At 48.8% G+C, this 21,662-nt stretch overlaps 1 protein-coding gene and 1 long non-coding RNA gene across 5 annotated transcripts in view; one reads left to right on the top strand and one right to left on the bottom strand.

Annotated features, from left to right (window-relative positions):
* Positions 1-21,662, top strand: part of LOC134927389 (uncharacterized) — a 253,695-nt gene that overhangs the window by 59,593 nt on the left and 172,440 nt on the right. Inside the window, exons 1-2 of one of the 2 annotated variants that reach the window (XR_010177628.1) lie at positions 5,454-5,513; positions 11,807-11,898. The exons of the other annotated variant lie outside the window; for it this stretch is intronic. This is a non-coding gene — a long non-coding RNA (uncharacterized LOC134927389). Of the gene's footprint in view, positions 1-5,453; positions 5,514-11,806; positions 11,899-21,662 lie in introns of those variants that run through there. 2 annotated transcript variants of the gene reach the window in all.
* LOC134927387 (ATP-binding cassette sub-family B member 5-like) overlaps positions 1-21,662 on the bottom strand; it is a 215,993-nt gene that overhangs the window by 179,483 nt on the left and 14,848 nt on the right. The window contains exon 1 of one of the 3 annotated variants that reach the window (XM_063921762.1): positions 5,299-5,370. The exons of the other annotated variants lie outside the window; for them this stretch is intronic. Coding sequence (XP_063777832.1) covers positions 5,299-5,325 — 27 coding nt within the window. The 5' untranslated portion in view covers positions 5,326-5,370. Of the gene's footprint in view, positions 1-5,298; positions 5,371-21,662 lie in introns of those variants that run through there. 3 annotated transcript variants of the gene reach the window in all.

The following is a 21,662-nucleotide window of genomic DNA, read 5'->3' as shown; positions in this document are numbered from 1 at the left end:
GAGATAAAATTAAAATATATATATATATCACACTAGTACTGCAGCCGGACAGGTATATATTATGTAATGACGGACCTGCTGGACACTGTCTGTCAGCACTGCAGACTCCTAAAGTAAGCTACTAGTATCAAGAAGATAGAAAAAAAAAACCACGGGTAGGTGGTATACAATTATGGATGGACGAGCAACTGCCGACACAGAGGTAGCTACAGCCGTGGACTACCGTACTGTGTCTGCTGCTAATATAGACTGGATGATAATGAGATAAAATTAAAATATATATATATATATCACACTAGTACTGCAGCCGGACAGGTATATATTATGTAATGACGGACCTGCTGGACACTGTCTGTCAGCACTGCAGACTCCTAAAGTAAGCTACTGGTATCAAGAAGATAGAAAAAAAAAAAAACCACGGGTAGGTGGTATACAATTATGGATGGACGAGCGACTGCCGACACAGAGGTAGCTACAGCCGTGGACTACCGTACTGTGTCTGCTGCTAATATAGACTGGATGATAATGAGATAAAATTAAAATATATATATATCACACTAGTACTGCAGCCGGACAGGTATATATTATGTAATGACGGACCTGCTGGACACTGTCTGCAGAATGCGTTTATAAAAACACCACACGACGAGTGTTTAACTTTTTCAGGCAGACAATCACAATATACTGGTGGTCAGCAGACAATCACAATATACTGGTGGTCAGTGGTCACTGGTCAGTCACACTGGCAGTGGCACTCTGGCAGCAAAAGTGTGCACTGTACTTAAAATATGTACTCCTGCTATAACTGCTCCCCAGTCTCCCCCACAATTAAGCTGTGTGAGCAGTGAGCACTCAGCACAGTCAGATAATGATATACAGTATTACATATGATGCAGCACACTGGGCTGAGCACAGATATGGTATGTGACTGTGTCACACTGTGTATCGTTTTTTTTCAGGCAGAGAACGGATTAATTAAACTGGTGGTGGTTACTGGTCACTGGTCACACTATCAGCAAGTAGTACTCCGTCCTAAGCAGACAATCACAATATACTGGTGGTCAGTGTGGTCACTGGTCAGTCACACTGGCAGTGTGGCACTCTGGCAGCAAAAGTGTGCACTGTACTTAAAATATATTATTTATGTACTCCTGCTCTAACTGCTCCCCAGTCTCCCCCACAATTAAGCTGTGTGAGCAGTGAGCACTCAGCATAGTCAGATATACAGTATTACATATGATGATGCAGCACACTGAGGCTGAGCACAGATATGGTATGTGACTGTGTCACACTGTGTATCGTTTTTTTTCAGGCAGAGAACGGATTAATTAAACTGGTGGTCAATGGTCACTGGTCACACTATCAGCAAGTAGTAGTACTCCAGTCCTAATATGCTCCCCAAAATTAGTAAATAGTGTCTCTAACTCTCTACTCTCTTCTCTATAAACGGAGAGGACGCCAGCCACGTCCTCTCCCTATCAATCTCAATGCACGTGTGAAAATGGCGGCGACGCGCGGCTCCTTATATAGAATCCGAGTCTCGCGATAGAATCCGAGCCTCGCGAGAATCCGACAGCGGGATGATGACGTTCGGGCGCGCTCGGGTTAACCGAGCAAGGCGGGAGGTTCCGAGCCTGCTCGGCCCCGTGTAAAAAAAGCTGAAGTTCGGCGGGTTCGGATTCCGAGAAACCGAACCCGCTCATCACTAGTTGATACTTCTTTTGTGAACCACACTGGCTTCCTTTTCCTGGTGCTTTTCCTGACCCTTTTGATACAAAGGTCTGTTGCCCTTAGTATTGCACTTTTTAGTTTTTCCCACCTCTTCCTGCACCCCTTCCAAGTTCCTCCAGTCCGCCAATGAATCACTTAAACATCTCCCCATTTTTGCAAAGTCAGCATTTCTAAAATCCAACACCTTTATTTTTGTGTGACATAAGTTGGATTCTGTCTTTATACTAAACCATACTGCTTGATGATCACTGGATCCCAGGTGCTCACCCACATATATGTCTGATATCCTGTCACCATTTGTAAGAATTAAATCTAATATTGAGTTTTTCTGAGTGGGCTCCCTCACCAATTGCTTGAGAGATGCTCCTGTAAGGAATTTAGAAATTTGCCACTTGTAGCTGAACTTGCAAAGGACCCCTCCCAATTTACATCAGGTAAATGAAAGTCTCCCATGATTATGACTTCTCCCTTTAAAGCCATTTTAGAGATGTCCAACAATAGGTTCCTGTCCAAATCCTGCCCCTGGCCTGGTGGTCTATAGATCACCCCAATGCAGGGGCGTCAGAATGTTTTTAGGTTGGGGGGGCAAGATATAATATGAGTTTGGCGCCCCTAGCTTCCCAGCACACTGTGACAGTGGGTGACATGAAAGGCATATGTGTCGGGGCATCATTATGATTTTTAGCATTACCAGCAACATAGTAAGCATGGGATCTGGTTTGGATCCCGGCAGTCGAAATACCTACGTCGGAATTCCGACACTACTCTGAATGTTGGCATTGGCATCCTGAATAGGATCACAATCCCGGCGCCGTATCCTGGACGTCTGTGTGCTGGGCAACCGGAGAGGTAAGGGTGGACGTGGGGGTGGGGGGTGGGTGGGTTAGGTTTAGGGTGCGGGAAGGGGGGGTTAGGGTTAGGCTGCGGGGAGGAAGAGAGGTTAGGTTTAGGCTGCGGGAAAGGGGGGATTAGGGTTATGCACCCCCGGGGAGGGTTAGGCTGCGGGGTGGGGAGGGTTAGGCTCTAAGGAAGAGGGTTAGGGTTAGGCTTAGGCTGCGGAGAGGGAATGTTAGGCACTAAGGGGGGAGGGTTAGGCACTAAAGAGGGGCGGGGGGGTTAAGGTTTGACTGCGGTGAGGGATGGTTAGGGTTAGGCTGCGGGGATTGGAGGGTTAGGGTGAGGCTGCAGGTAGGGAGGGTTAGGGGGGGTAAAGGGGGAGGGTTAGGACACATAACTCCCAGGTGTCAGATTCTGTGCATGGGGATGCAGCTTTAGGTGTTCTGACAGTGTGCAGGTAGTTGAATAATATATACTGTACCCTGGCTGGTCTCTGTGTCAGCTTGACAGTTCAGCCCCACATACAGTACATAAGTTAATATCTCATTGTGCTTAGGTAAGCACTGTCTGGCTTCTGGTATATTGCCAATTTTGCAAAAGCGGGTACCTTGCAGTGGGCGTCTTCTCCTCAATTTTTGCACTGGGGACGTCATGAGATCAGATGTCAGAGGAGAGAGAAGGAGATGGAAAGAATCAGAAGCCCCCGGCCCGCCACTTTCCTCTTTGTCATGTATTGCAGCCGGCTGTTTACTTGGAGTACTATAATGAGTCAGTTGGACTCATTGTTAGTACTGGTCATACTACTGCGGTGGGACCCTTTGTTACTTTGGGCCCCGGTGAGTAGTTCCGACGCTGCACGGCTGGTATCCAACCGCAGCGCTCCCAGTGCCGGCGTGAGCAGGGGCAGAGGCGCTGGTATACAGGAGCACCATCAGCGGGAGGCAGATGCCAGGCAGAGAGAGAGGAGGGGAGGCAGATGTTGAACAGAGAGGGGGGAACAGATGATGGGCAGAGAGAGGGGGGGCGACATATGTTGGGGAGAGGGGGGGCAGATGCTAGGCTGAGAGAGAAGGGGGACAGATGATGGGCAAAGGGAGGAGAGGAGGTAGATGCTGGGCAGAAAGAGGGGGACAGATGCTGGACAGAGAGAGGAGGGGACGCAGATGCCGGGGAGAGGGAGCAGATGATGGGCAGAAAGAGGAGGGGGGACAGATGCTGGACAGAGAAAGGAGGGGACGCAGATGCCAGGGAGAGGGAGCAGATGATGGGCAGAAAGAGGGGGGGCAGAGAGAGGGGGGGGGGAGATGCTGCGGAGAGGGGGGAAGATGATGGGTAGAAAGAGGGGGAGCAGATGCTGGCCAGAGAGAGGGGGGGACAGATGCTGCGGAGAGGGGGGCAGATGCTGGCCAGAGAGAGGGGGACACAGATGCTGCGGAGAGGGGGGCAGATGATGGGCAGAGGGAGGGGAGGCAGATGCTGGGCCGAGAAAGGGGGACAGAGGCTGCGGAGAGGGGAGCAGATGATGGGCAGAGAAAGGGGGGCAGATGGTGGGCAGAAAGAGGGGGAGCAGATGCTGGGCAGAGAGTGGGGGGGTCAGATGCTGCAGAGAGGGGGGCAGATGATGGGCAGAGAGGGAGGAGGGACAGATGCTGTGGAGAGGGGGGCAGATGATGGGCAGAAGGAGGGGGAGCAGATGCTGGGCAGAGAGAGAGGGGGTGACAGATGCTGCAAAGAGGGGGCAGATGATGGGCAGAGAGAGGGGAGGCAGATGCTGGGCAGAGAGAGGGGGCAGATGATGGGCAGACAGGGGGGGACAGATGCTGGGCAGAGAGAGGGGGACAGATGCTGTGGAGTGGGGGACAGATGATGGGCAGAGAGAGGGGGGCAGATGCTGGGCAGAGAGAGGGGGGACAGATGCTGCAGAGAGGGGGGCAGATGATGGGCAGAGAGAGGGGGGGACAGATGCTGAGCAGAGAGAGGGGGGCAGATGATGGGCAGAGAGAGGGAAGGCAGATGCTGAGCAGAGAGAGGGGGGCAGATGATGGGCAGAGAGGGGGGGACAGATGCTGAGCAGAGAGAGGGGGGCAGATGATGGGCAGAGAGAGGGGGGGACAGATGCTGAGCAGAGAGAGGGGGACAGATGCTGGGCAGAGAGAGGGGGGGACAGATGCTGAGCAGAGAGAGGGGGCAGATGATGGGCAGAGAGAGGGAAGGCAGATGCTGAGCAGAGAGAGGGGGGGGGCAGATGATGGGCAGAGAGAGGGGGGGACAGATGCTGGGCAGAGAGAGGGGGGGACAGATGCTGTGGAGAGGGGGACAGATGTTGGGCAGAGAGAGGGGGCAGATGATGGGCAGAGAGAGGGGGCAGATGCTGGTCAGAGAGAGGGGGGACAGATGCTGTGGAGAGGGGGACAGATGATGGGCAGAGAGAGGAGGGGACAGATGCTGGGCAGAGAGAGGGGGGGATAGATGCTGTGGAGAGGGGGACAGATGTTGGGCAGAGAGAGGGGGCAGATGATGGGCAGAGAGAGGGGGGCAGATGCTGGTCAGAGAGAAGGGGGGACAGATGCTGTGGAGAGGGGGACAGATGATGGGCAGAGAGAGGGGTGGCAGATGCTGGACAGAGAGAGAACATGTAGCAGTCAAAGAGAGAGAGACAGCAGCTGCATAGAGAGGGTGGCAGAGACAGGCAGGAGTTATGAAGACAGAGGAGGCAGGTTGAATACTCACATTTAGACAGGGGCCATGCTGTGACATCCTCCGTGTTCCAGGGGTCAGAGGAGCATGTGACTGCTCCTCCAATCAGGGGCTATTCTAATCAGCATGTGCCGAGCTCCTCGAATCACAGCTCGGCACATGTTCGTCTGACCCTATTGCTGATATCAGGGAGGAGACGAGAGGCACCGCAGTGAGATGCAGGGACTTCCCCTGCTGCTGCTCTCACAGTGAGTACAATATAACCCCTCCTCCCATCCCTGTGATGCCGACGCCGCTGCCTGTCATGTAGTGTGACAGGCGCAGCGGCAGCAGCAGAGCAGGGAGAGCGCCTCCCTGCTTTGCAGACCCTGAGCTGGTAGTGCCGGACCTGGGCGCCTCTCTCATGTTTGGGGGGAGCGAGCTGCCTCTTGCCCCCCCCTATTCTGACGCCCCTGCCCCAATGCGAATAATGTCCTTCTACCCGGTTTATGTGGTGACCCAAAGGGCCTCAGTTTTGTCCTCAACATTTTGTATTAAAGTAGCATTCATGCTTTTCTCATACATCCTAGAGGATGCTGGGGTCCACTTCATGACCATGGGGTATAGACGGTTCCGCAGGAGCCATGGGCACTCTTAAGACTTTTCAATGGGTGTGAACTGGCTCCTCCCTCTATGCCCCTCCTCCAGACCTCAGTTTTAGAAATGTGCCCAGGCAGACTGGATGCACTCTGAGGAGCTCTACTGAGTTTCTCTGATAAGACTTATGTTAGGTTTTTTATTTTCAGGGAGAAATGCTGGCAACAGACTCCCTGCTCCGTGGGACTGAGGGGGCAGAAGTAGGAACCAACTTCCTGATGAGTTTCATGGCTCTGCTTCTGGCTGACAGGACACCATTAGCTCCTGAAGGGTACTGAACGCTAGCCGTGTCTAGATGCTCACTCCCACAGCACGCCGTCACCCCCCTCGCAGAGCCAGAAGTCAGAAGACAGGTGAGTAGAAGAAGACAGATCTTCTATCAAGAAAAGTGACGGCTGAGGTACAGCGCGGCTGGCGGGAGCGCAGCGCGCCATTGCTGCCCAAACACACAGGCTCTGCAGGGTGCAGGGGGGGGGGGCGCCCTGGGCAGCAAAAATACCTATAAACTGGCAAAAAGGGGAAATAAGATGCCTCTGGCACAGCCCTACCCTCGCCAGTATAAATATTATAAAAGATTACTGAGGAAAAAAACGCGCCATTGCGGTGGTGGAGCTTCTTCCTCAGGCAGCCAGCACACTGCTCAGCGCCATTTCCTCTCTCTCCTCAGGCTGCAGCGACAACGCTGGTCCTTTCCTCCACTTCTGACTACAAGTATCAGAGTGAAAATAAGGTGGGGCACAAGCGTTTTTGGTGCATTAGAAGTGTGAATTACTGTGTAAAAGCGCTGCTTGTCTGTGGGCATTCTGTGTTCACAGGCATTAGATACTGGCGCTGGGGTTGTGAACTGGCTGCTCCTAAACTGTGTCCCTCTGACAGATTTTACTGTGGGTCTGTCCCCTATAAGTCCCAGTGTGTCTGTGTGGGTGTTGTACACGTGTGTGACATGTCTAAGGCAGGGAGTTCCTCCCCGGAGGAAGCCATTTTAGGGACACAGAGTTGTAATGTGGTGGCGCTGCTGACACACCAAGAGCCTGCATGGGTGAAAGAAATACGTGATAGTATGCATCATATCAATAGGAGATTAGATAAGTCTGAATCTCATGCTGAGTGCTGGAGAAAATCTGTGGAAGATGTAATTTTTCAGGGCTCTTTTCTTCCATCTGCAGGCGACCCCTCTGGGTCACATAAGAGACCATTTGCGAATATTGTGAATACTGATACCGACACGGACACTGATTCTTGTGTCGACGATAGTGACTCCAGAGAAATAGATCATAAATTGGCAAAAAATATACAATATATGATTATAGCTATAAGGGAAGTTTTGGAAGTCACGGAAGCCACTCCTGTACCTCAGGAGAAGGCGTATTTCTATAAAGAAAAGAAATCCAAAGTCACTTTCCCTCCTTCCCATGAGCTAAATACTCTCTTTGAAGGGATGTGGGTGAATCCTGAAAAGAAATTTCGTATTCCCAAGAGGATACAAATAGCTTACACTTTCCCAGCAGAGGACAGGAAAAAATGGGAGTCACCCCCTGTGTTAGACAGTGCACTGTCCAGGTTGACAAAGAAGGTAATTCTCCCTGCACCTGGTACGGCTTCGCTAAAGGAGCCGGCAGACTGAAAGATGGAAACTACATTGAAATCCATTTATGTTGCCAATGGTATGCTGCTCAGGCCCACTATTGCCTGCGCGTGGGTGAGTCGCGCTATTGAAAAACGGTCGGAAAGTGTGTCATCAGAAATTGACACGATTGATAAAGATGAGATACTCCTTAAGTTAGGGAATATCAAAGATGCTGCCGCATACATGCTAGAAGCAATGAAAGATATTGGACTCTTGAGTTCACAAGCCGCTACGATGGCAGTATCGGCTCGTCGGGCGTTGTGGATTCGCCAGTGGAACGCGGATGCAGATTCCAAAAGAAACATGGAGGCGCTCCCATATAAAGGTGGACTGGATGCGTTAGTCTCAGCGGCTACCGCAGGTAAGTCGTCATTTTTGCCCTCTGCGCCTGCACCGGCAAAAAAGACCTATCATCCACACATGCAGTCCTTTCGGCCCAATAAATACAAAAAAGCGAGAGGTTCCCCCTTCTTTGCTGATAGCGGAAGGGGAAAGGGAAAGAAGTCCACAGCGGCTTCAAGTTCCCAGGAGCAGAAGTCTACCCCTACTTCAGCCAAATCTTCAGCATGACGCTGGGGCTCCCTTGCGGAAGGCCGCTCAGGTGGGGGCATGTCTCAAACTGTTCAGCCAAGGTTGGATTCTGTCTGGCCTGGATCCCTGGGTGTTACAAATCGTGTCCCAGGGATACAAGCTGGAGTTTCAAGACGTCCCCCCATGCCGATTTTTCAAATCGACCTCGCCAGCTTCTCCAGACAGAGAAGCAATAACAGCGGCAATCCAAAAATTATGTCAGGATCAGGTCATAGTCCTGGTACCTGTGTTACAACAAGGGGAGGGATTTTATTCAAGCCTTTATGTGTTTCCGAAGACGGACGGCTCGGTCAGACCAATCCTAAACCTGAAAAATCTGAATTTCTACTTGAAACGTTTCAAGTTCAAAATGGAATCACTGAGAGCAGTGATTTCCAGTCTGGAGGAGGGGGACTACATGGTGTCTGTAGACATAAAGGATGCTTACCTGCATGTTCCCATTTACCCTCCTCACCAGGCCTATCTGAGATTTGCGGTTCAGGATTGCCACTACCAATTCCAGACGTTATCTTTCGGTCTCTCCACGGCGCCGAGGGTATTCACCAAGGTAATGGTGGAGATGATGGTTCAATATAATTCCTTATCTGGACGATCTCTTGATAAAGGCGAGATCCAGGGAGCAGTTGTTACAAAACATCACACTCTCCCTGTCGATACTCCAACAACACGGTTGGATCATAAATTATCCAAAGTCACAGTTGGAACCGACGACAAGGTTGTCTTTTCTCGGGATGATCCTGGACACGGAAATTCAGAGAGTATTTCTTCCGGTGGAAAAAGTTCTGGAAATCCAGAAACTGGTAAAACAGTTATTGAAACCATCCAGGGTGTCGATCCATCAGTGCATTCGGTTGTTGGGGAAGATGGTGGCGGCCTACGAGGCCATACAGTTTGGCAGGTTCCATGCCAGAGTGTTCCAGTGGGACCTGTTGGACAAGTGGTCGGGTTCCCACCTACACATGCACCAAAAGATAATCCTGTCAACAAAAAACAGGATTTCGCTCCTGTGGTGGCTACACAGCTCTCACCTACTAGAGGGACGCAGGTTCGGGATTCAGGACTGGTTCCTGGTAACCACGGATGCAAGTCTCCGAGGCTGGGGAGCTGTCACTCAAGGAGAAAGCGTCCAAGGATGATGGTCAAGTCAGGAAGCCTGCCTTCACATAAACGTGCTGGAATTGAGTGCCATTTATAACGGCCTTCAACAAGCGGTACATCTTCTTCAAGATCATCCCGTGCAGATTCAGTCGGACTATGTAACAGCAGGCGCGTACATAAACAGGCAAGGCGGAACGAAAAGCAGAGCGGCAATGGCAGAGGTAACGAAGATCCTCCTCTGGGCAGAAAGACATCTAAAAGCTCTGTCGGCAATATTCATTCTGGGAGTAGACAACTGGGAAGCAGACTTCCTCAGCAGACATGATCTCCATCCAGGAGAGTGGGGCCTCCACCAAGAAGTCTTCACAGAGGTGACAAGTTTTTGGGGAGTTCCTCAAGTAGATGATGGCATCTCATCTCAACAAAAAGCTTCAGAGATACTGTTCCAGGTCGAGAGACCCTCAAGCGATAGCGGTGGATGCGCTAGTGGCCCAGTGGGTTTTCCCGTCAGTGTATGTCTTCCCTCCACTTCCGCTGATCCCAAAAGTGCTCAGGATCATAAGAAGAACAAGAGTTTGAGCAATCTTCATTGCTCCAGACTGAACAAGGAGGGCTTGGTACCCAGATCTTCAGGAGTTGCTCATGGAAAAGCCTCTTCCTCTTCGCGAGGACCTGCTACAGCAGGAAATGTGCGTGTATCAAGACTTACTGCGGCTACGTTTGACGTCATGGCTGTTGAGCGCCGGATCCTAGCCCGAAAGGGTATTCCCAAGGAAGTCATCCCCACTCTTATTCAGGCCAGGAAGGGAGTAACGTTGAAACATTAGCACCGTATTTGGAGAAAGTATGTATCTTGGTCTGAATCCAAGAAGGCTCCTACGGAAGAGTTTCACTTGGGACATTTTCTCCATTTTCTACAGGCTGGTGTGGAGACGGGCCTCAGATTGGGATCAATCAAGATCCAGATTTCGGCCTTGTCGGTGTTCTTCCAGAAACAATTGGCCTCTCTTCCAGAGGTTCAGACCTTGTGAAAGGGGTTCTGCACATCCAGCCTCCATTTGTGCCTCCGGTGGCACCATGGGACCTTAATGTAGTGTTGCAGTTCCTCCAATCGCACTGGTTTGAGCCTCTACAAGAGATAGAGTTGAAGTTTCTCACTTGGAAAATGGTGATGCTTTTGGTATTGGCATCCGCAAGGCGGGTGTCGGAATTGGGGGCCTTGTCTCACAAGAGCCCTTACCTAATCTTCCATGAAGATAGGGCAGAGTTGCGAACTCGTCAACATTTTCTTCCAAAGGTGGTTTCTTCTTTCCACATAAACCAGCCTATTGTGGTGCCAGTAGTTACTGACACGTTCACCGAGTCAAAGTCTCTAGATGTGGTTAGGGCTTTGAAAACCTATGTCGCTAGAACAGCTCGTATACGGAAAACAGAGTCGTTGTTTGGCCTGTATGCGCCCAATAAAATTGTGTGTCCTGCTTCCAAGCAGATTATTGCACGTTGGATCAGAAGGACGATTCAACACCCTCATACTACGGCTGGATTGCCGTCACCGGCATCGGTGAAAGCCCATTCCACTAGGAAGGTGCCGAGCAGCTACTTGGTCGGGGTCAAACACATTTGCAAAATTCTACAAGTTTGACGCCTTGGCCGATGAAGACCTCAAGTACGGTCAATCGGTGCTGCAGGGTCATCCGCACTCTCCCGCCCGTACTGGAGCTTTGGTATAAACCCCATGGTCATGAAGTGGACCCCAGAATCCTCTAGGACGTATGAGAAAACATGATTTTGATACCTACCGGTAAATCCTTTTCTCCTAGTCTGTAGAGGATGCTGGGCGCCTGTCCCAGTGCGTACTTTACCTGCAGTTTAGTTATTAGTGTTACACAAGTTGTGTTATCTTAGTTCAGCATGTTGCTGCAATTGGTTCATGCCTGTTGGCGTGTTATATTGAATGCAATGTTGTGCGGCATGGTTGAGGTGTGAGCTGGTATGAATCTCACCACTAGAGTTAAAGTAAATCCTTTCCTCGAAATGTCCGTCTCCCTGGGCACAGTTCCTATAACTGAGGTCTGAAGGAGGGGCAAAGAGAGAGGAGCCAGTTCACACCCATTGAAAAGTCTTAAGAGTGCACATGGCTCCTGCGGAACCGTCTATACCCCATGGTCATGAAGTGGACCCCAGCATCCTCTACGGACTACGAGAAAAGGATTTACCGGTAGGTATCAAAATCCTGTTTTTTTCACATACATTGCTACCCCTCCTCCTATTCTTCCCATTCTATCCTTCCAAAATAAATTGTATACTGGTATTGCTATGTCCCAGTCATGATTCTCATTGCACCATGACTCAGTAATTGCGGCAATATCCAGGTTATCCCTTGTCATTACCGCAATTAGCTCTGGAATTTTGTCTCCTAAGCTCCTAGCATTTGCACACATAGCTTTAAGAATTTTGTCTGTGCATCTGTTATTAGTAGCCATGTCCAGACAGTACAAAAAAATGACAAGTTTAAAGTTGAAATTACCTGTTTGGTGATGTTATTCAGTGTTTGTTTGTTTTTTTGGTTTTTTTTCTTCCCCTAATCAGGAATCACACTCTGTCCTTTACACCATGACTACACCTCACTAAATGAAAATATATAGTACACCTATCCACAAATGGCCAAATGGTCAAAGGAGGTAAACACCAGACAGCATGCAGTAATAAAACTGTCTCTCTCTCTCTCTCTCTCTCTCTCTCTCTCTCTCTCTCTCTCATTCTCTCTCTCTCTGAATTCTGTCTGCCGCAATGTGTTAAAAGGGGGACTGGCTGCCGTAATGTGTAAAAAGGGGACGCTGTCTGCCGTAATGTGTTAAAAGGGGGACGCTGTCTGCCATAATGTGTAAAAAAGGGGACGCTGTCTGCCGTAATGTGTAAAAAGGGGACGCTGTCTGCCGTAATGTGTAAAAAAGGGGACTCTGTCTGCCGTAATGTGTAAAAAGGGGGACTCTGTCTGCCATAATGTGTAAAAGGGGGATGCTGTCTGCCGTAATGTGTAAAAAGGGGGACTGTCTGCCGTAATGTGTAAAAGGGGCTCTACCTGGTGTAGTGGCACTACTGTGCAGCGTAATTTGAATAATGGAGACTACTGTGCACCGTAGTATAAATTGGTATGATTTTGTGGCCACGCCCCTTCCCCATGAAACCACGCCCTATATATACGGCGCGCACTGCCCCTATTTTGCATGGGCCAATGCCGTCTCTTGCACACAGCACTAAAATGCCTAGTTACGGCACTGGGCTTAAGTGCATATTTGTCACAATCTCAGATGTAGATGTGTTTTAATAAAATCACCCAAAATCGCATTGTGATAATTGAATACATTGCAAGGATGTATAAACTATCGCATGCAGGGACAGAAGTTGCGAGAAAGCTCTGTCCCTGTGAATCCGCTTACCGCACTAAAAACAAATTGCTTACTGCAGTTAGTATGTGCCACCACTAGGTACCGCCCCCACCTGCTACCCTCCCGCCTCTGCTTACTTGCAGTCGGTCAGCTGATCCTGTGCTCCACTGTGAACCCCAGTGCTGTTAAGTGAGATGCTTGCTTCCGGGGGTCACAGCAGGAGCACAGCGATTAGAGGACCAGCTGCAGTTACTGGATCACCGATCACCAGTTCCTGGGTGTAGGTACAGTAAGTATTATTTTTTTTTATTTCAACACAGTGATCAGTTTGAGTATCCATCAGGCACAGATGGATGATCACAGGGGCCAGATCCGAGGCAAGCAGGCAAAGAAAGCTGTGCAGGAGCAGGCAAACTGGTGGGAAGCCCAGATAACGCTATCTCAAGATAGTGTTATTACCACAGGCTCACTCTGGTATTTTTGTACAATTTTTTTTTAGTAAATTCAGGCAGATTGCATTTTCTGTTACAAGTATGGTAAATGTGATCTGGTCCTAAAAAAAAAATAGGATTTTGATAACCTACCAGTAAATCCTTTTCTCCTAGTCCGTAGAGGATGCTGGGGATGACATCAAGACCATAGGGATATAGACGGGACCTGCAGGAGACATGGGCACTCTAAAGACTTTTCATTGGATGCGAACTGGCTCCTCCCTGTATGCCCCTCCTCCAGACCTCAGTTGTAGGAACTGTGCCCAGGGAGACTGACATTTCGAGGAAAGGAATTACTTAACTAGTGGTGAGATATCTACCAACTCACACCCTCAACCATGCCGCACACATGGCATTCAACATAACACGCCAACAGGCATGAACCAATTGCAGCAACATGCTGAAACCAAGATAACACAACTTGTGTAACTCTAATAACTAAACTGCAGGTAAAGTACGCACTGGGACGGGCGCCCAGCCTCCTCTACGGACTAGGAGAAAAGGATTTACCGGTAGGTTATCAAAATCCTATTTTCTCATATGTCCTAGAGGTTGCTGGGGACGACATCAAGACCATGGGGTCTATACCAAAGATCCAGTACTGGCGGGAGAGTGCGGATGACCCTGCAGCACCGATTGACCAAACTTGAGGTCCTCATCGGCCAAGGTGTCAAACTTGTAGAACTTAGCAAATGTGTTTGACCCTGACCAAGTAGCTGCTCGGCAAAGTTGTAATGCCGAGAACCCCCCGGGCAGCCGCCCAGGATGAGCCCATCTTCCTAGTGGAGTGGGCCTTTACCGACGTCAGTAACGGCAATCTAGCCGTAGTATGAGCTTGCTGAATCGTATTTCTAATCCAGCGTGCAATAGTCTGCTTGGAAGCAGGACAGCCAATCTTGCTGTGATCAAACAGGACAAATAGAGTCTCTGTTTTCCGTATACGAGCCGTTCTAGCAACATAGATTTTCAAAGCTCTAACCACATCTAGAGATTTTGACTCAGTGAATGTGTCAGTAATTACTGGCACAACAATAGGTTGGTTTATGTGGAAAGATGAAACCACCTTCGTAAGAAAATGTTGACGAGTCCTCAACTCTGCCCTATCTTCATGGAAGATCAGGTAAAGGCTCTTGTGAGACAAGGCCCCCAATTCAAATGCCCACCTTGCGGATGCCAAAGCCAAAAGTATCACCACTTTCCAAGTGAGAAATTTCAACTCTATCTTTTGTAGAGGCTCAAACCAATCCGATTGAAGGAACTGCAATACCACGTTAAGGTCCCATGGTACTACTGGAGGCACGAATGGAGACTGGATGTGCAGAACCCCTTTCACAAATGTCTGAACTTCTGGAAGAGAGGCCAATTGTTTCTGGAAGAACACTGACAAGGCCGAAATCTGGACCTTGATTGATGCCAATCGGAGGCCCGCCTCCACACCATTCTGCAAAAAAATGGAGAAAACGTTCTAAATGAAACTCTTCTGTAGGAGCTTTCTTGGATTCACACCAAGATACATATTTTCTCCAAATATGGTGGTAATGTTTCAACATTACTCCCTTTCTGGCCTGAATAAGGGTGGGGATGACCTCCTCGGGAATACCCTTCCTGGCTAGGATACGGCGCTCAACAGCCATGCCATCAAACGTAGCCGCGGTAAGTCTTGGTACACACACAGGCCCTGCTGCAGCAGGTCCTCTTGAGGAGGAAGAGGCCGAGGATCTCCTATGAGTAACTGCTGAAGATCTGGGTACCAAGCCCTCCTTGGCCAGTCTGGGGCAATGAAGATTGCTCGAACCCTTGTTTTTCTTATGATCCTGAGTACTTTTGGGATCAGCGGAAGTGGAGGGAAGACATACACTGACGGAAACACCCACTGGGTCACCAGTGCATCCACTGCTACTGCGTGAGGGTCTCTAGACCTGGAACAGTATCTCTGAAGCTTCTTGTTGAGACGAGACGCCATTATGTCTATTTGAGGAACTCCCCAAAGACTTGTCACCTCTGCGAAGACTTCTTGGTGGAGGCCCCACTCTCCTGGATGTAGATCGTGTCTGCTGAGGAAGTCTGCTTCCCAGTTGTCTACTCCCGGAATGAATATTGCCGACAGAGCTTGTAAATGTTTTTCTGCCCAGCGGAGGATTTTTGTCGCCTCTGCCATTGCTGCTCTGCTTTTCGTTCCGCCCTGCCTGTTTATGTATGCGACTGCTGTTACATTGTTCGCCTGGATCTGCACGGGACGGTCTTGAAGAAGATGTACCGCTTGTTGAAGGCCACTGTAAATGGCTCTTAGCTCCAGAACGTTTATGTGAAGGCAGGCTTCCTGTTGTGACCAACGTCCCTGGAAGTTTTCTCCCTGAGAGACTGCTCCCCAGCCTCGGAGACTTGCATCCGTGGTTACCAGGACCCAGTCCTGAATCCCGAACCTGCGTCCCTCTAGTAGGTGAGAGCTGTGTAATCACGACAGGAGCGAAATCCTGTTTTTTGACAACAGGATTATTTTTCTGTGCATGTGTTGGAATACTCTGGCATGGAACCTGCCAAACTGTATGGCCTCGTAGGCCGCCACCATCTTCCCCAACAACCGAATGCACTGATGGATCGACACACTTGATGGTTTCAATATCTGTTTTACCATTTTCTGGATTTCCAGAGCCTTTTCCAGCGGAAGAAATACTCTCTGAACTTCTGTGTCCAGAATCATCCCGAGGAAAGACAACCTTGTCGTCGGTTCCAACTGTGACTTTGGGTAATTTATGATCCACCCGTGTTGTTGGAGTATTCACAGAGAGAGTGATATGTTTTGTAACAACTGCTCCCTGGATCTTGCCTTTATCAGGAGGTCGTCCAGATAAGGAATTATATTGACTCCTTTCTGATGAAGGAGAACTATCATCTCCGCCATCACCTTGGTGAATACCCTCGGCGCCGTGGAGAGACCGAAAGGTAACGTCTGGAATTGGTAATGGCAATCCTGAACCGCGAATCTCAGATAAACCTGGTGAGGAGGATAAATGGGAACATGCAGGTATGCATCCTTTCTGTCCACCGACACCAAGTAGTCCCCCTCCTCCAGACTGGCAATCACTGCCCGAAGTGATTCCATCTTGAACTTGAACCTTTTTAGGTAACCATTCAGATCCTTTAGATTTAGGATCGGTCTGACCGAGCCGTCCGGCTTTGGAACCACAAAGAGGCTTGAATAAAAACCTCTCCCTTGTTGTGACAACGGTACCAGGACTATGACCTGGTCTTGACATAATTTTTGGATTGCCGCTGTTACTGCTTCTCTTTCTGACGGAGAAACTGGCAAGGTCGATTTGAAAAATCGGCATGGGGGAACGTCTTGAAACTCCAGCTTGTACCCCTGGGAAACTATTTGCAACACCCAGGGATCCAGTTAAAATATATAATTTTTACTGCGCTTGTGTGAATTTCAGCAGCTTCTGTAACGATAAACAATACTGACTCTAAAAGATAGAAGCGCTTGTGATTTGTTTAAGAAATGCTCATACCTAAAAAAGAAAACTGTTAGTTATAATGAATACAGCTCTTTTGGGTGCTATGTGGAGTTATTTTGTAGGTTTCTTGACAAAGGGCGGGAAGCCCGAAACGCGTTGGAGAGAGACGGAGGCAGGAGAAGCGGAAGCGGGATCTGACGTCATCACCAAGCGCCGATCTCAAAACGAACGGACACCGCAACTCATTGCAGGAGGGAACCAGAGCCGGGACGCCACTAGTGAGCCGCAATTGGCAGCTCACAGAAGGTAGGGAGAGCTAGGGACAGCTAATCACTGGCCAGTAATAACCTGGATTACCAATACAGAACCCCCAGCAATTAAAAAAAACCTACAAAAGACCTCCACATAGCACCCAAAAGAGCTGTATTCATTATAACTAACAGTTTTCTTTTTTAGGTATGAGCATTTCTTAAACAAATCACAAGCGCTTCTATCTTTTAGAGTCACCCAGGGATCCAGGCCAGACAGAATCCAATCCCGGCTAAAGAGTCTGAGACGTGCCCCCACCCGAGCGGCCTCCCGCAAGGGAGCTCCAGCATCATGCTGGGGATTTGGCAGATGTAGGGGTAGACTTCTGCTCTTGGGAACCTGGAGCCACTGTGGGCTTCTTTCCCCTTCCCCTACCTGCAAAGAAGGGGGAACCTCTCGTCTTTTTGTATTTATTGGGCTGAAAGGACTGCATTTGCGGGTGATAGGTCTTTTTTGCCGGTGCAGATGCAGAGGGCAAAAATGTCGACTTACCTGCGGTAGCCGCCGAGACTAACGCATCCAGGCCATCGCCAAATAAGGCCTCACCTTTATATGGGAGAGCCTCCATGTTTCTTTTGGAATCTGCATCCGCGTTCCACTGGCGAATCCACAACACCTGCCTAGCCGATACTGCCATGGTAGCGGCCTGTGAACTCAAGAGTCCAATATCCTTCATTGCTTCCAGCATGTATGCAGCAGCGTCCTTGATATTCCCTAACTTAAGGAGTATCTCATCTTTATCAATCGTGTCAATTTCTGATGACACGCTTTCTGGCCATTTTTCAATAGCGCGACTCACCCATGCGCAGGCAATAGTGGGCCTAATCAGTGTACCATTGGTAACATAAATGGATTTCAATGTCGTTTTCATTTTGCGGTCTGCCGGCTCTTTAAGAGAAGCCGTGCCAGGAGCAGGGAGAATTACCTTCTTTGTCAGCCTGGAAAGTGCACTGTCTAACACAGGGGGTGACTCCCACTTTTTCTTGTCCTCAGCTGGGAAAGGGTAAGCTATGTGTATCCTTTTGGGAATACGAAATCTTTTATCAGGATTCACCCACATTCCTTCAAACAGAGCATTTAGTTCGTGTGAAGGGGGGAACGTGACTTTGGACTTCTTTTCCTTACATAAATACGCCTTCTCCTGAGGTACAGGAGTGGTTTCTGTAACCTACAACACGTCCCTTATAGCCACAATCATATATTGTATATTTTTTGCCAATTTATGATCTATCTCTCTGGATTCACTATCGTCGACACAAGAGTCAGAATCCGTGTCGGTATCAGTGTTTACAACATTTGCAAATGGTCTCTTATGTGACCCAGAGGGGCCACCCGTATAAGGAATAACAGCATCCTGAAAAGTCACATCTTCCACAGATTCTCTCCAGCATGCAGCCTTAGATTCAGATTTATCTAATCTACGGTTAATCACAGAGAAGGCCCTAACCAATATGATGCCATAGACAAAATTTTGGCTGGTGCCCCCTAGCACCGCCGCAAGTACCGCCTCTGACCCTGCACCCCTTACCCAGCACCATCACCCCTCACCCACAGCATTTATCATTTTGGTATTTCTACCCCCTATATTTTAAATAGGAACAGTGTGCATATTCGGCGCACAGCCCACATTTTATCATACAATAGTGTCCTTAATTTACGTTACATCACACATTAGCACCACTTTACCTTATATATGTTACTCCTCACAGTAGTGCCCCTTATTCACATTACACCAAAATGAATTGCTCCTTATTCACATTACACCACACCATATTGCTCTATATTCATATTAGACCACACAGTAGTGCCCTTTCTATACGTTATGCCGCACAGTAGAGCACCTTATACACATAATGCCACACATTAGTAATGCATGTATACACATAATACCACACAGTAATGCCCCTTACACATATGACACACATTATTAATGTCCTTATAAACATAAGGCACCTTACACATTATACCAACTTTTATTAATGCCCTTATACACATAATGTCCCTTACACATATGTTGCACATTATTAATGCCCTTATAGACATAATGACACACATAATGTCCCTTTTACATATACTGCACATTATTAGTGAACTTATACACATAATGTCTTTTACACATATGCCTTACATTATTAATGCATTTATACATATGACACACATAATGCCCCTTACACATATGCCAAACACTACTGCACAACCAACCGACCTGTACACAGTACTCACACGGCCGCTAACACTGTGACCTCTGCCTCTGCTTGGATACAGATGTGTCCTCATAGATATAGCCTCAATATGCCATGCAGGAGGAGAAGCCTAGCGTGAGTCAGCTGGCAGCCCTGCTAACAACAGGGGCCTTTTTTGATGAAAATGCGTCTTATTTTTATTACTATGTGGCTAGGATGCACAAGCAACTTCTGCTGATTAAAATGATAGGCGGCATGCCTATATTCTGTGTGTGACTGTATCTGTATACGAAATGCTACATTACAGTGATTTCCAGGAATACACTGTAACATAGCATTTCGTATGCAGATACAGTCGCAGTCAAATACAGAATATAAGCATGCCACATATCATTTTAATCAGCAGGAGTTGCTTGTACCTCTAGGCATACCAAATGCCCTAGGCATTTGCCTATGCCTAAGGCCGGCTCTGGTTAATCAGATGCATACCGTCACGTATCTCTTTCACCCATGCAGGCTCTTGGTGTGCCGGTAGCGCCACCACATTACAACTCTGTGTCCCTAAAATGGCTTCCTCCGGGGAGGAACTCCCTGCCTCAGACATTCCTCACACGTGTACAGCACACCAACAGACACACTGGGACTTATTTTGGGGACAGACCCACAGTAAAATCTGTCAGAGGGACACAGGATAGGAGCAGCCAGTTCACAATACCAGCGCCAGTATTTCCTGTGAACACAGTATGTCCACAGCCAAACAGCGCTTTTTAAATAGTAATATACACTATCAAATGCACCACAATCGCTTTGTGCCCCCCCTTAATAGCACCCTGTACTTGTCAGAAGTGGAGGAGAGGTCCAGCGTGTTCTCTGCAGCCTGAGGAGAGAGAGAAAATGGCGCTGAGTAGTGTGCTGGCTGCCTGAGGAAGAACCTCCGCCCCGCAATGACGCGTCCTTGCACTCATAAAAACACTGTAATATTTATACTGGCGGGGTAGGGCTATGCCAGTGGCAACTTATGCCCCCTTTTAGCCAGTTTGAGGTATTTTTCTTGCTGCCCAGGGCACCCTCCCCCCGTGCCCTGCCCCCTGTAGTGCCTGTGTGTGTGGACAGCAATGGCGCGCTGCGCTCCCGCCAGCCGCGCCGCACCTCAGCCGTCACTTACTTGATAGAATATCATTCTTCTTATACTCACCTGTCTTCTGACTTCTGGCTCTGTGAGGGGGGTGACGGCGTGCTGTGGGAGTGAGCATCTAGACACGGCTAGCATTTAGATTCCTTCAGGAGCTAATGGTGTCCTGTCAGCCAAAAGCAGAGCCATGAAACTCTGAGGAAGTTGGTTCTGCTTCTGCCCCCTCAGTCCCACGAAGCAGGGAGTCTGATGCCAGCAGATCTCCCTGAAAATAAAAAACCTAACATAAGTCTTTTCAGAGAAACTCAGTAGAGCTCCTCAGAGTGCATCCAGTCGACCTGGGCACATTTCTAAAACGGAGGTCTGGAGGAGGGGCATAGAGGGAGGAGCGAGTTCGCACCCATTGAGAAGTCTTTAGAGTGTCCATGTCTCCTGCGGATCCCGTCTATACCCCCATGGTCTTGATGTCGTCCCCAGCATCCTCTAGGACATATGAGAAAATGTGAATTTAAGGGCTTAAAGGAGAATTTTACAAATTCTCCAATTGCCCTTTAGTACATTCAGGTGATTCAACAATAATGTGAAAAGGGTGTGAAAACATCCCCTTTTCACATAGTTTTAGTAAACCAAATTTGATAAATATGCCCGTTAGTTTATAGACTATAGGGGGTCATTCCAAATTGATCGCTAGCTGCCGTTGTTCACAGCGCAGTGATCAGGCTAAAAAAACAGCATTTCTGCGCATACGTACGCACTGCAATGCGCATGCGCGACGTATGGGTACAAAGTCCTTTGTGTTTTTGCACAGGTTCTAGCGAAGCTTTCAGTCGCACGGCACAACGCAAGAAGAGTGACAGGAAGGGGGCATTTCTGCGTGTCAACTGACTGTTTTCAGGGAGTGTTTGGAAAAACGCAGGAGTGCCGGGGAAAACGCAGGCGTGGCTGGGCGGGTGTCTGACGTCAAAAGCCAACCCTCCAACCTTAGACTCAACGCACACAAAGAGTAAGTCCAGGGCTGGTCTTGTTCTGCACAAAATGTTTTTGCAAGCGCTCTGCTGCACAGGCGTGCGCACTTCTGCAGAGCGAAAATACACTCCCCGGTGGGCAGCGACAATGTGTTTGCACGGCTGCTAAAAACTGCTAGCAACTGATCAACTCGGAATGACTCCCATAGTCTTTGAGATGACAGATGCTAATAGGCTGCTTTGGGCAACTTTTCCACTATATTTCTCTCCAAGGCTTGATACATCTCCCCTGCAGACTGCACCACTTAAATATAAAGATTCTGAATGTTGTCATAACAATTAAACTTAAATATAGGCCCAGAGTGTACATCTAAACTGTCTGCATTTATAAGAGCCTGCTAATGCTGCGCTCCATCGGTCAGGTGGGAGATAAGGGGATACTACCAAAATACATGTCTATGTGGAAAATGATGCTGCTGTCTCTTATCTGATTAATCAGGTTTCCTGTGACTCTCTTA

Source organism: Pseudophryne corroboree, chromosome 5 (genome assembly GCF_028390025.1).
Source record: "Pseudophryne corroboree isolate aPseCor3 chromosome 5, aPseCor3.hap2, whole genome shotgun sequence".
Taxonomy (NCBI): Eukaryota; Metazoa; Chordata; class Amphibia; order Anura; family Myobatrachidae; genus Pseudophryne; species Pseudophryne corroboree.
This window is presented reverse-complemented; position numbering and strand designations above follow the sequence as displayed.